The sequence below is a fragment of the Syngnathoides biaculeatus genome, chromosome 6 (genome assembly GCF_019802595.1).
Source record: "Syngnathoides biaculeatus isolate LvHL_M chromosome 6, ASM1980259v1, whole genome shotgun sequence".
Taxonomy (NCBI): Eukaryota; Metazoa; Chordata; class Actinopteri; order Syngnathiformes; family Syngnathidae; genus Syngnathoides; species Syngnathoides biaculeatus.
The window spans coordinates 5,853,056-5,866,607 of NC_084645.1; the positions used below are offsets into that span (position 1 = coordinate 5,853,056).

Here is a 13,552-nt window from a genome sequence, read left to right on the forward strand (position 1 = left end):
TTCCCCTGGGACCACAACCAGGCCAACGATTCACAGCAACTCAACGCTAAAATACAAATAAGTAGTGCAAAAAATAAGACGCACTATTTCATTTTCGATTCATTGTAATGGGAAAACGTGTTTTTTTTAATGAAAAAAAGTCAGCCAGAATGGACCCATCCCTTTTTGCACAACACATCATGATGTTGTCATACATCGATTTTTGTATCTCCCGCCATGAAAATCCACGTGAGGCCTTCGTTTTGGAGAGGAAGCAGGAAGTGACATTTTTTTTCAGACGCCCATACTGGTGGCTTCGTGTGTTTATACCAGTTTTACCGGTGGGAAGGTAGCTGTTTTTTCCTGCGTGTTAGCCTATATGCTGTCTCGTTGTATTGCTGGATATTGCTCGCACACTCGGGAGGATGGATTCACTCTTCACACTTTTCCAAAACACCCGGTTCATCGTGAAAAATCGATTGCACAGGTGCAAAGGACGAGAGCTTTGTGGGTTCTAAATGACAGGTACGTTGTGTATAGAGCTATTAAAAAAATAATAGTTGGGAGGGACAACGTAATCCTCTCAGAAGTAACAAAAGATCTGCGTCATAACTTAATGAAGAATGTAAGTCAGGGGTGCTCAATGTGTCGATGTGCTGGGAAACAACGCTGCAGCCGCAGTGTTGTTCGTCGTCGCTCGCGGGCACGGGATTGTCGTTCATTGCCGCTGCGTAGGTGAACCGGCTAGTTTGGCCGTATGTGAGAGGAGAAAGGAGGTGTGTCCCCCCCCACCGGCCAGTTACTTCGCCTGGCATGGGTCCCCCTGAGTAAGTTACATACTGTCATGCATTCTGTCGGGGAGTCTGTTGTTAGAAGTGATCCGCATATCATCTAAATATGACTCAAAACGACAGGGAAATATTGCCCCGGTCACTCGATTGTGAGATGTTCTCTTCTTCAAAAATAGTTCCGTGTCAGACGGAGCGTCAGAAAAATCAGAAAATCTGTTGTTGTCTCCCATAGCAGGTGGCACAGCGTCTTCTCAATGGCGACTGTCCCAGTCTGACAGCTGTAAATGACGTAGCAGGCAATATGGCTGTTGTAGTAAATGCATGGTTCACTACATTTAGATACATGAAATAACACACACACACACACACACACTCACACACACGCACACACACACACACACAGAGAAATCCTTCGAGTGATGCGAGAATTCAATCTGCTCAATTTGCCTTTGCAGCTTTCATCCACCCATCAATCCTCGACCAACTTTATTCTTAAAAAACGCATTCCAAATAGTTAAACTATTTATGCTCCAATTTACAAGAGACCATTAAAAATTCATTTTTCCCATGTAATGTACAGTGAAAAAATGGCAGATGTGGCTTACGTTTCAAGAAAATGTAATTTTGACAAATTCGAAAATGCGTGGAAACTGGGGGGACTAAGCTAACAGATATAAGAGGGGAAAATTTTTTGACAAAAAGGGTCTAGATTTTGTGAAGAGATTGCAGCTGTTCATGTTTCCTGAAACCATAAAACGTACTCTTCGCCTAGAAGCCCGGCTATTTGGAAGAAAATTGGACTTACAGCAATGCTGGGAACCGCAGTTTCTGGTCGCTCGATCATTCTAATGCCGTCACTGCCCAGCCTTCTAAGGACACTCACACCCAACGAGCGTCCTAGAGAATGACGGTATGATAAGAAAGGCACAGGTTGTGCAGACGCTCAGTCGTCCTTTCTTGAGAATAGGCGAATGCGCCGTGCATAAAAACGAAGGCTAAATTGAAAAAATCGCTAAGGCGGCGAACCGAAAATCCCGACACCAGAGACAGACGAGTCTCACACCACAGAAGAACATTGACCGATTTTGTCGAGCAGAACGACGCTGAATTGACTCAATACTGTTTCCGTCTGGAAACTTCACGATAAGAGCATTCGACGTGGCTCTCGGGAGCCCAAATATTCAAACCGTTTTTGAGTACAAATCGTGATGTGTTTTCATTAAATTATTTTGTTACATACATTTTTGACGTTTCAAGTTTTTCGAGAATACTGTATACAACTATACGACAATAGACTGTTTGAATTCGCACGCAGGAACTACTCTAACTGAATTCAAGATGAGAAAATCGTAGCATCTTTATCAGGGAGAATAAAAGTAAGTCTCAAATGCCGCTGATTTACGTTAGACGCTTAAGGCGTTCAAATCTTATGGTGAAAACAACTGCGTTAACCTCCTTTGCTGAGACAATGAGTTGTAGCAGGGATGTCAAACTCTTTCGAGGCGGGTAACATTATAGTGATGGATTCCCTCGGAGGTGTGTTTCTTTTCAGTGAAAAACAGAAATCGATCATGGCCTCGTCAGATTACATTTACACCACAATTCTTCTCTTCGTTTGGGCTTGTCCCGTCAGAGGTGGCCACAGGGTGTTATCTTTTTCCATCTAAGACCATCTCCTGCATTTCCCTGTGTGACACCAAGTGCCGTCATGTATTTCCTCACAACATTCGCCAGCCTTCTCTTGGGTCTTCCTCTCGCCCTTTTGCCTGGAAGCTCCATCCTCAGCACCCTTCTACCAATAAACTCACTCTCTCTCCCCTCTGGACATGTCCAAACCATCAAATTCTGCTCTCTCGAACCTTCTCTACAAAACATCCAACTTTGGCTTTCCCTTGAATTAGCTCATTTCTAATCCTATCCAAACTACTCACTCCGAGATCTTCATCTACATTTCTGCCACCTCCAGTTTTGCTTCCTGTTGTGTCTTCAGTGCCACTGTCTCTAATGCGTACATCATGGCCTCACCATTGTTTCATAAACTTTGCATTTCATCCCAACAGAGACCCTTCTGTCACATAACACACCAGACACCTTCCTCCAGCTGTACCAACCTGCTTGGACCCGTTTCTTCACTTCCTTCCCACACTCACCATTGCTCTGGATTGTTGACCCCAAGTATTTGGAGTCATCCACTCTCACTATCTCTTCTCACTGGAGCCTCACTCTTCCCCCTCCAACTTTCACATTCATGCACATACAGTGAAGAACATAAGTATTTGAACACCCTGCTATATTGCAAGTTCTCCCAGTTAGAAATCATGGAAGGGATTTTTGTAGGAGTATGTCCACTGTGAGAGAGATAATCTAAAAAGAAAAATCCAGAAATCACTATGTATGATTTTTCATGATTTATTTTGTGTGATAGAGCAGAAAATAAGTATTTGAATACCTGTCTATCAGCTAGAATTCCTGCCCTCAAAGACCTGTGAATCCACCTTTAAAAGTCCACCTCCACTCCATGTATTATCCTGAATCAGATGCACTGATTCACATGCATGGTCACGGAAGGTTCCCCTGCTTAAACCAGTACATGTCAAGGCCCGTCTTAAGTTTCCCAATGACCATTTGAATGATGCAGAGGAGTCATGGAAGGAAGTTTTGTGGTCAGTTGAGACATAATTCTACTAAACGTGTTTGGGGGAAGACAAATGATGAGTTCTATCCCAAGAACACTATCCCGAGTGTGAAGCATGTGGGTGGGAGCATTATGGTTGGGGGTGTTTTTCTGCACATGGGACAGGACGACTGCACTGTATAACGGAGAGGATGAGCGTGGCCATGTATTGTGAGATTTTGGGGAACAACCTATTTCCCTCAGTTAGAGCATTGAAGATGGGTCCTGTCTAGGTCTTTCAACTTGACAATGATCCGAAGCACACAGCCAGGAAAACCAAGGAGTGGCTCCGTAAGAAGCATATCAAGGTTCTGGCCTGGCCTAGCCAGTCTCCAGACCTAAACCCAATAGAAAATCTTTGGAGGGAGATGAAACTCCGTGTTTCTCAGCGACAGCCCAGAAACCCGTCTGATCTTGAGAATATCTGTGTGGAGGAGTGGGCCAAAATCCCTCCTGCAGTGTGTGCAAACCTGGTGAACAACTACAGGAAACGTTTGTCCTCTGTAATTGCAAACAAAGGCTGCTGGATCAAATGTTAACATTGATTTTCTCAGGTTTTGAAATACGTATTTGCAACTGTATCACACAAATAAATCATCAAATTATCAAATGTTAACATTGATTTTATCAGGTTTTCAAATACTTATTTGCAGCTGTATCACACAAATAAATCGTTAAAAAAAATCACACATTGTGATTTCTGGATTTTTCTTTTTAAATTATCTCTTTCACAGTGGACATGCACCTACGATGAAAGTTACAGACCCCTCCATGTTTTGTAAGTGGGAGAACCTGCAATATAGAATGGTATTTACCGGGTCTTTTCCAGAATAACTCAGACCCCTATGGAGATCAGGCATTTTTCACCCCTGTAATTTACCAGGGACAGAAAGTTGATCAAAAAGATATGGCACCAAAGTAGAATGTCCAACTTAGTGAGGATAAAATGTTAGTCTACTGAACCATTCTCTCCAGCCATCTCTGCGAGACTGTGACTGTTTCTTTCGGCTTGTCCCTTTTGGGGTCGCCACAGTATATGGCACAATTTTTATGCTGGATGCTCTTCCTGACGCAACCCTTCTAAGGGAGTGGAGGCCCCAGTGGGATATGAACCCACAACCCCTGGTTTACCAAACCAGTGCTCTAACCACTGAGCTCCAGGGCCTCCTAGCCATCTCTGCAAGACTAGCTCTTTTTAATATCAGGTTCCTGGGTAACAAATCAATCTTGATCAATGACATAATTACAACCCATGGTCTGGACTTTTTGTTATTAAATGAAACGTCGTTAATAGAAAGTAGCTGTAATACCTTTTTAAATGAGGCAACACCAGCAGATTTAAATTTTATGAACAAGTGTCGAACAGGGAAAAAAGCAGGTGGTATTGCTGTTATTTTAAATCATTATTTCAATGTAAAGAAATGATACTGGGTGATTTTAGCTCTTTTGAATATCTGTGTTTTTTAGTTCAGGGTGACCCAAAGCTCATCATTTTCATAATTTATACACCTCCAAGATACAATGGAAAATTTATGGAGGATTTTTCAAAACTGCTGTCAGTTATTTGTACTGAGTACAACTATATTGTCATAACAGAAGACTTTAACATTCATGTTGACAATAACATGGAAGAACATCCAAAGAACTCTCTGGAATACGAGAAACATTTGAACTCTCTCAACATATTAAGAGTCCAACTCACACTCAAGGTCACATCTTAGACCTGGTCATTTCTAAGGATGTTGAAATTCTATAGATTTACATTAAGGGTATGGCTATTTCTGACTATTTTTGTGCATTTTTTCAATTACAGATTCTTCCAAAAGTTCAGACAACCTCTATCTCTATGAAGAAAAGGTATATAAATGAGAGTACTCCCACTGAGTTTATGAAGAATGTTGCTGTACCACAGACTGTGAATGCTGAGGGTATTGATGAAGTTTTGGACAATTTTACATCAAAAATCACAAATGCCATGACTGCTGTCGCTCCTGTTAAAATTAAGACCATCCTAAGGTGACCTGGAACACCGTGGAGGAGCACAATGATGGTCAAGAGATCTAAATTGGAGTGTAGGAAAGCGGAACACAAGTGGAGAAAAACTACATTCCAAATTGACTACGATATCTACAGACTGTGTCTTTTTTTTTTCATTTTAACCAAACGTTAGTTAGAAATAAATGCAGATAGTTGCAGCAGAAGGGGCATTCAGTGTAAAACTGTGCCAAACATAGATGAGCGTTCATCATACGAAGTCCATAACGGATAGGTCGTGGCCCATGCTAACTATGCCCGCCACCGCCGCTGTTAATCTGAAAGGCGTATGTAGAAATTCAGATAACGTAGGTCAAAGACAAACATGAGGAGGAAAGGAGCTTAGTCGGAAGAAGAAGAAGAGAAATGCACAAACCCTACAGCTGTGTGTAGGGACTTTGAATGCTGGGACTATGACAGGAAAAGCTCAGGAGTTAGTTGACATGAAAGGTTGATATATTGTGCATCCAAGAGAGGAAGTGGAAAGGGAGTAAGGCTAGAAGTTTAGGTGCAGGGTTTAAATTATTTTTTTTTTTATCATGGAGTACATGGGAAGAGAAATTGGAGGAGGGGTTATTTTAAAAGAAGAGCTGGCGAAGAATGTCTCGGAGGTGGAAAGAGTATCAGATCGAGTGATGAGGCTGAAATTTGAAATTGAGGGTATTGTGTATAATGTGGTTAGTGGGTATGGCTCACAGGTAGGATGTGACTTTGAGTTGAAAGAGAAATTCTGGAAGGAACTAGACCAAGTAGTCCTGAGCATCCCAGAGAGAGAGAGAGAGTTATGATTGGTGCAGATTTCAATGGACATGTTGGCGAAGGAAACAGGGACGATGAAGAAGTGATGGATAAGTATGGCATTCAGCAAAGGAACTTTGAGGGTCAGATGGTGGTGGACTTCGTAAAAGGATGGAATTGGCAGTGGTGAACACTTATTTCCAGAAGAGACAAGAACATCGAGTGACCTACAAGAGCGGAGGGAGAAGCACGCAGGTGGATTATATTTTGTGCAGACAATGTAATCTGAAGGAGGTTACTGATTGTAAGGTAATGGTGGGGGGGAGTGGAGTTCGACAGCATAGTATAGTGGTGTGTAGGATGAGTCTGGTAGCGGGTAGGAAGATTAAGAAGACAAAGGTAGAGCAGAGAATTAGGCGGCAGAAGTTGAGAAAGCAAGAATGTTGTGTGGCCTTTCGCAAAGAGGTGAGACAGGGTCTTGGTGGACAGGAAGCGCTCCCAGAAGAGTGGAATGCTACCACCAAGGTGTTCAGAGAGGCAGGCAGGAGAGTACTTGGGGTGCCTTCTGGTAGGAAAGGAGGGAAGGAGACTTGGTGGTGGAACCCCAAATGCAGGAAGTCATCTAAGGAAAGAGATTAGCGAAGAAGAAGTGGGAGACAGAGAGGACTGAGGAGCGGCGGAAGGAATACTTTGAGATGCGATGTAGGACAAAGTTGAGGTGGCGAAGGCTAAACAAAAGGTATGTGATGACATGTACACCAGGTTGGATACAAAAGGAGAAAAGGATCTCTACAGATTGGCCAGACAGAGGGATAGAGATGGGAAGGATTTGCACCAAGTAAATGTGATGAAGGAAATATGTTGACTGGTGCCAGTGGTGTGCTAAGTGGATGGAAAGAGTACGTTGAGAAGTTAATCAATAAAGAAAATGGGAGAGAAGGTAGAGTAGAAGAGGCAAGCGTGAATGACCAGTAAGTGGCAATGATTGGTAAGGGGGAAGTTAGAAAGGCACTGAACAGAATGAAAAATGGAAAGACAGTTGGTCCTGATGACATACCAGTGGAGCTATGGAAGCAATTTGGAGAGGTGGCTGTGGAGTTTTTGACCAACTTATTCAATAGAATACTAGCGGGAAAGAAGATGCCAGAAGAATGGAGGGAAAGTGTGCTAGTCCCCATTTTTAACAACAAAGCCAATGTTCAGAGCTCTGGAAATTAAAGAGGAATAAAGATGATGAGCCACACAATGAAGTTATGGGAAAGAGTAGTGGAAGCTAGACTCAGGACAAAAGTAAGTATCTGTGAGCAACAGTTTGGTTTCATGCCTAGAAATGGTACCAGAGATGCATCATTTGCCTTGAGGATGCAAGGGGAAAAGTACAGAGATGGTCAGAAGGAGCTACATTGTGTCTTTGTAGACCGAGAGAAAGCTTATAACAGAGTGTTCCAAGAGAGAAACTGTGGTACTGCATGCGCAAGTCTGGTGTGGCAGAGAAATATGTTAGAATAGTACAGGACATGTATGAGGGCAGCAGAACAGCAGTGAGATGTGCCGTAGGTGTGACAAAAGCATTTCAGGTGAATCAGGGATCCGCGGTGAGCCCCTTCCTGTTTGCGGTCGTAATGGATAGGCTGACAGATGAGGTTAGACTGGAATCCCTTTGGACTATGATGTTCGCAGATGATCTTGTGATCTGCAGTGAAAGCAGGGAACAGGCGGAAGAACAATTAGAAAGATGGAGGCATGCAGTGGTAAGGAGATGAATGAAGATGAGCTGAAGTAAAACAGAATATATGTGCATGAATGTGAGGGGCGGAGGAGGAAGAGTGAAGCTCCAGGGAGAAGAGATAGCAAGGGTTGACGACTTCAAATACTTGGGGTCAACAATAGAGAGCAATGGAGAGTATGGTAAGGAAGTGAAGAAACGGGTCCAAGCTGGGTGGAGTATTTGGCGGAACGTGTCTGCTGTTCTATGCGACAGAAGAGTCCCCACTAGAATTAATGGCAAAGTTTATAAAACCGTGGTGAGGCCAGCCATGATGTATGGATTAGAGACTGTGGCACTGAAGAAACAGCATGAAGCAGCGTTGGAGGTAGCAGGAATGAAGATGGTGAGGTTCTCGCTTGGAGTGAACAGGTTGGATAGGAGTAGAAATGAGCTCATTTCTTAGACAGCCAAAGTTGGATGTTTTGGAGACAGCGTTAGCGAGCGCAGACTTAGATGGTTTGGACCTGTCCAGAGACGAGTGAGTTTATTGGTAAAAGGGTGCTCAGGATGCAGCTGCCAGGCAAAAGAGCAAAAGGAACACCAAAGAAAAGGTTGATGGATGTTATGACGGAGGACATGAGGACAGTGAGTGTTAGAAAGGAAGATGTACGAGATAGGCTCAGATGGAAAAAGATGACACGCTGTGGCAACCCCTTATGGGAGGAGCTGAAGGGAAAAGAAAAAGACTCATCACTCAATCTGATACTCTTTTCACCTCCAAGACATTCTTAGCCAGCTCTTCCTTTAACATAACCTCGACTCCATTTATTTTCCCATCTACTTCTTCTTTTCCTTTCGGCTTGTCCTGTTCAGGGTCACCACAGCGTATCATCTTAGATGAACGCATATTTGTTTGGCATAGTTTTTACAGATGCGATGCCCTTCCTGACTCAACCCCTTTGCATTTAGCCGGGGAGTGTAGCTTACAGCACTTGGTATTCCCAGGCAGTCACCCATCCAAGTTCTAACCAGTGTAAAACCCGCTTAGCTTCTGACATCTGACAAGATCAGGGGTTCTCATGGTAGCATGGCCGTAAACCCTTCCCATTTACTCCATAGTAAAATAATTTATAGGTTAATTTAAAATTCCAGCCTTTCTACCTTTCTATCTGTTCTCTTGGATGCACAATAAATCAACTGTTGTACTTATCATCGTGTCAACCAACTCCTGGGCTTTTCATGTCCATGCTCTACTTGCTTTGCCTCTGTCGACATTTCTTGCTGATAAGCTTCTTTTTCTTCCAAAAAGACTCCTGGATACTTTTAAATCTGTGGGATTGTATTTTAATTTTTTTTGTGGATCATCAGTTGTTTCATTATCACATGAGCGTGGCCTGCTAAATAGCACAAGCCCTGTGTTAAGAACAGGACCAGTCGTCAAGATGCCTTCCTTCTCTACTCAGGACTATTTCGGAATACTGCAGAGAGGGGGTCAATTCTGGAATAAAAAAAATACTGTCTTGAAGTCTTTGTGGATCTAAATGGACAGTCGGGGAATGAAGCCACTCTGCTGATGTCTCAAAATGCTGAGCAGAGGTGTGATAATAGACAGCCACTTAGCTCAACAAAGAGGAGAGAGAGAGTAGACTGTGGAAACAATCATGGATCTTCCAGCAGTTCTCCCTGGAATTTACTGGGAGCAAAGCTCAAAGATACGGGGTACCTACAAAGAAAGACACAACAGCACCAGATTACCGAGGAATTCATCCTACTTTGCAGGCTACCTCAATTTATGCATTGCCACAGCAAACAGGAAGGAGCTAGAGGCAGATAACGCATCTGTGGTACTCTTTCCAGGCATGAAACCACACTGTTGCTCGCAGATACTTACTTCTGTCCTGAGTCTAGCCTTCACTACTCTTTCCCATAACGTCATATTGTGGCTCATCAACTTTATTCCTCTATAATTTCCAGAGCTCTGAACATCACCTTAGTTCTTAAAAATGGGAACTGGCACACTTTTCTTCCATTCTTTCAGCATCTTCTTGTCCGCTATTATTCTGTTGAATAAGTTCGTCAAAAACTCCACAGCCATCTCTCCAAATTGGTTCCATTCTCCACAGGTATGTCATCAGGGCCAACTGCCTTTACATTTTTTATCCTTTGTAGTGGCTTGCTAACTTCAACCTTACTAATCATTGCCACTTCCTGGACCTTCACATGTCCCTCTTCTACTCTTCTCTAATTTTCTTCATTCATCAACTTCTCAAAGTATTCTTTCCATCTATTCAGCACACTACTGGCACTAGTTACCACATTTCCATCTCTATCCTGAATCACCCTTACCTGCTGCACATCCTTCCCATCTCTATCCCTCTGTCTGGCCAACCTTTAGCGATTCCTTTCTCCTTCTTTCGTCTCCATCCTTGTGCACATGTCATCATATGCCTCCCGTTTAGCCTTTGCCACCTCTATCTTTGCCTGACATCACATTTCATTGTATTCCTTTTGCCTCTCCTCAGTCTTCTCAGTGTCCCACTTCATCTCCACTCATCTCTTTCCTTGTATGACTTCCTGTATTTTGGGGTTCCACCAAGAAGTCTCCTTCTCCCCTTTCCTCCCAGAAGACATCCCAAGTCCTATCCTGCCTGTCTCTCTGACCACCTTGGCTGTCGTAGTCCAGTCTTCCGGGAGGTCTTCTTGTCCATCGAGAGCTGTCTCACCTCTTTCTGAAAGGCAACACAACATTCTTCCTTTTTCAGTTTCCATCACATGGTTCTCTGCTTTCCTTTGTCTTCTTAATCTTCCTACCTACCACCAAAGTCGTCCTACATAGCACCATCCTATGTTGTCAAGCTACATTCTCCCCTACCACTACCTTACAGTCAGTAACCTCCTTCAGATTACATTGTCTGCACAAAATATAATTCAACTGCGTGTTTCTACCACCGCTTTTGTAGGTCACATTCTTAGCCAGCTCTTCCTTTAAAATAATACCTACTCCATTTCTCTTCCCATCTACTCCATGGTAGAATAATTTAAACCCTGCTCCTAAACTTCTTGCCTTACTCCCTTTCCACCTGCAAAATTGATCAACTTTTCTCCAAATCATGATGTCAACCAACTCCTGAGCTTTTCCTGTCTTAGTCCCAACATTCAAAGTCCCTACACTTAGTTTTAGGCTTTGTGCATTCCTCTTCTTCTGACGACGATGAATCCGGTTTCCTCCTCGTCTTTGTCTTCGACCCACATTAGCTGAATTACCACCGACCCCATGCAGGTTCGCGGTGCCGTGGGTGGGGGTTGTTAACCCGGGAATTGACCGATCCAGTATGGGATTCTTTAGATGAACGCTCATATTTGTTTCGCACTGTTTCTACCCCGGATGCCCTTCCTGACGCAACTCTCTGCATTTATCCAGGCTTGGGACCATCCTACAGATTGCACTGCCTTGTGCCCCCGTAGGGCTGCATCACATCACATCACTCTGGAGGAATTTTGTCCCTCTCTGCAGAAATGCTTCAACTCTGCCATATTAGAGGGGTTTCTAGCATGTACTTCCCATTTAAGGTCACACTACACCATCTCAATATGATTTAAATCCAGACATTGACTTGGTCACTCCAAAACGTTAATGTTGTTTTTTTTCAGCTGTTCAGAGATGGACTTGCTGGTGTGTTTTGGATCGTTGTCCTGCTGCATGACCCAAAGAGTGCTTGTGTTTGAGGGCATGTACTGATGCTGGATGTTTTTCTTCAGGATTTCTGGGACACAGCAGAATTCATTCTTCTATCAATCACAGCAAATTGTCCTGATCCTGAGGCAGCAAAACAACTCTGGACCATCACACTGCCACCACCAGGCTCCACTGTTGGCATAATGTTCTTTTTATCAAATGTTGTGCAATTTTCCAAAAATTTACATTTTTGACTTGTCATTCCACAGAATGTTTCTCAAAAAGTCTAGAGGACCATCAAGATGTTTTTTGGCAAATGTGAGACAAGCATTTGTATTCATTGCTCATAGCAGGTGTTTTCACCTGGGATCTCTCCCATTGATGCCATTTTTGGCCAGTGTCTTTCTTATGGTAGCGTCAAGAACTCTGACCTTAACTGAGGCCAACAAGGCCTGCAGGTCTTAATATGTTGTTTGAAGTTCTTTTGTGACCTCCTGGATGACTTGTTGGCCCTAAGGTAATTTAGTTGACCGTCCACTCCTGAGAAGGTTTGCCACTGTTCAAAGTTTTCTCCATTTGTGGATAATGACTCTGACAGTGGTTCACTGGAGCCCCAAAGCCTTGGTAATGGCTTTGTAACCTTTTTCAGACTCACCTTTCCCAAATTTGTGGTTAGTCACAGTTATGCTGTGATTTAACAAGTGGGGGCAATTGCTATTTTACAGAGGGTCAGAATGATTTGGATTTTTTTGTATCTAAATAAATTGAATTGTCATTTAAAAACAGCATTTTGTATTTCCTCCTGTTGCCTCTGAGTGGTGTTAAAATTGGTTTGATGTTTTGAAACCTTTTTTGTGTAATAGATGTGCAAAAAAAAAAAAAAAAAATCAGGAGGGGACAGATACACTTTCATGGCACTGTACACTCAGCCCTGAGATAAAGCGAGTAGTATGGTATTTGTAATAAGTCTTCTGAATTCATCCATCCAATTTCTTAGCCGCTTATCTTCACAAGGGTTGCAGGAGTGCTGGAGCCTAATGCAGTTGTCAACGGGCACGAAGCAGGGTACACCCTGAACTGGTTGCTAGCCAATTGCAGGGCACATAGAGACAGACAACATTCACACTCCCAATCACGCCTAGGGGCAATTTACAGTGTCCACTTAAAGGGCCACTGTCATGAAATGCATGATTTTTAGTATGTTATTAATGAAAAAATGGGTGCTGACATGGACCCACGTGTTTTATCACCACAAAACATGATTTTGACATATACAGATTTTTGTAACTCCCCCCATGAAAATCCTCTCGAGGGATTTGTTTTCGAGAAGAAGCGACGTACATGACAGGACCGTCCTCAAGTGAGCTCGTTTGTTTCTATTAGTTTTACCTCCGGGCAGGTACAGTCGCTCGTTGTTTCTTTGTGTTAGCCAAAATACTGGCACGTTACATTATTGGACATTGCTTGAACACTCGTGAGGATGGATTTACCCTTCATAAGTTTGCAAGAGACCCGGTTCATTGTGAAACTTGGATTGCACGGGTGCAATGGGCGAGAGCTTCGTGGGTAACAAATGACAGGTAGGTGTGTATACAGCTCCTAAAAAAGCAATAGTTTGGGGCCGACCACGTAATCGGTCTCTCATAACATAACAAAAGATCCGCGTACGTATGACAGGCATGCTAATTGTATCAATGTGCGTTGGACGGTGTCCGGCTCGCTTGCGAGGCAACACAGCAGTCTTTGGGCTCGTGCACGGTGGCGGCTCTGAAGAATGCTGCCGACAATGCCGCACTCAGCTGCGAGCGACGACAACGCCGTAAAGCGCCGCAGCTCGACGGTGTTGTTCATCACGGATGGCGGCAGCTATGAACAACGCCGTAAAGGAGCCTGGCTCGGCTCCGTGATAAGCCACATTGGCGCCGAAAATGAGCCACCCTGGCCGAGGTGCC

The 13,552-nt window shown here is 43.5% G+C and overlaps 1 protein-coding gene and 1 long non-coding RNA gene across 3 annotated transcripts in view; one reads left to right on the top strand and one right to left on the bottom strand.

Annotated features, from left to right (window-relative positions):
* The window catches only part of LOC133501915 (septin-7-like), an 80,595-nt gene extending 78,729 nt beyond the window's left edge, over positions 1–1,866 (bottom strand). The window contains exon 1 of one of the 2 annotated variants that reach the window (XM_061822085.1): positions 1,576–1,866. In XM_061822085.1, coding sequence (XP_061678069.1) covers positions 1,576–1,614 — 39 coding nt within the window. In that variant the 5' untranslated portion in view covers positions 1,615–1,866. The remainder of the gene's footprint in view (positions 1–1,575) is intronic. The other variant, XM_061822082.1, reaches the window with a different exon arrangement.
* Positions 1,867–2,018: 152 nt separating this feature from the next.
* On the top strand, positions 2,019–12,069 carry LOC133501916 (uncharacterized). Its single transcript, XR_009795316.1, has 3 exons — positions 2,019–2,146; positions 5,258–5,301; positions 11,684–12,069. It is a non-coding gene; the product is annotated as an uncharacterized LOC133501916 (long non-coding RNA).
* The last annotated feature ends 1,483 nt before the right edge of the window (positions 12,070–13,552 follow it).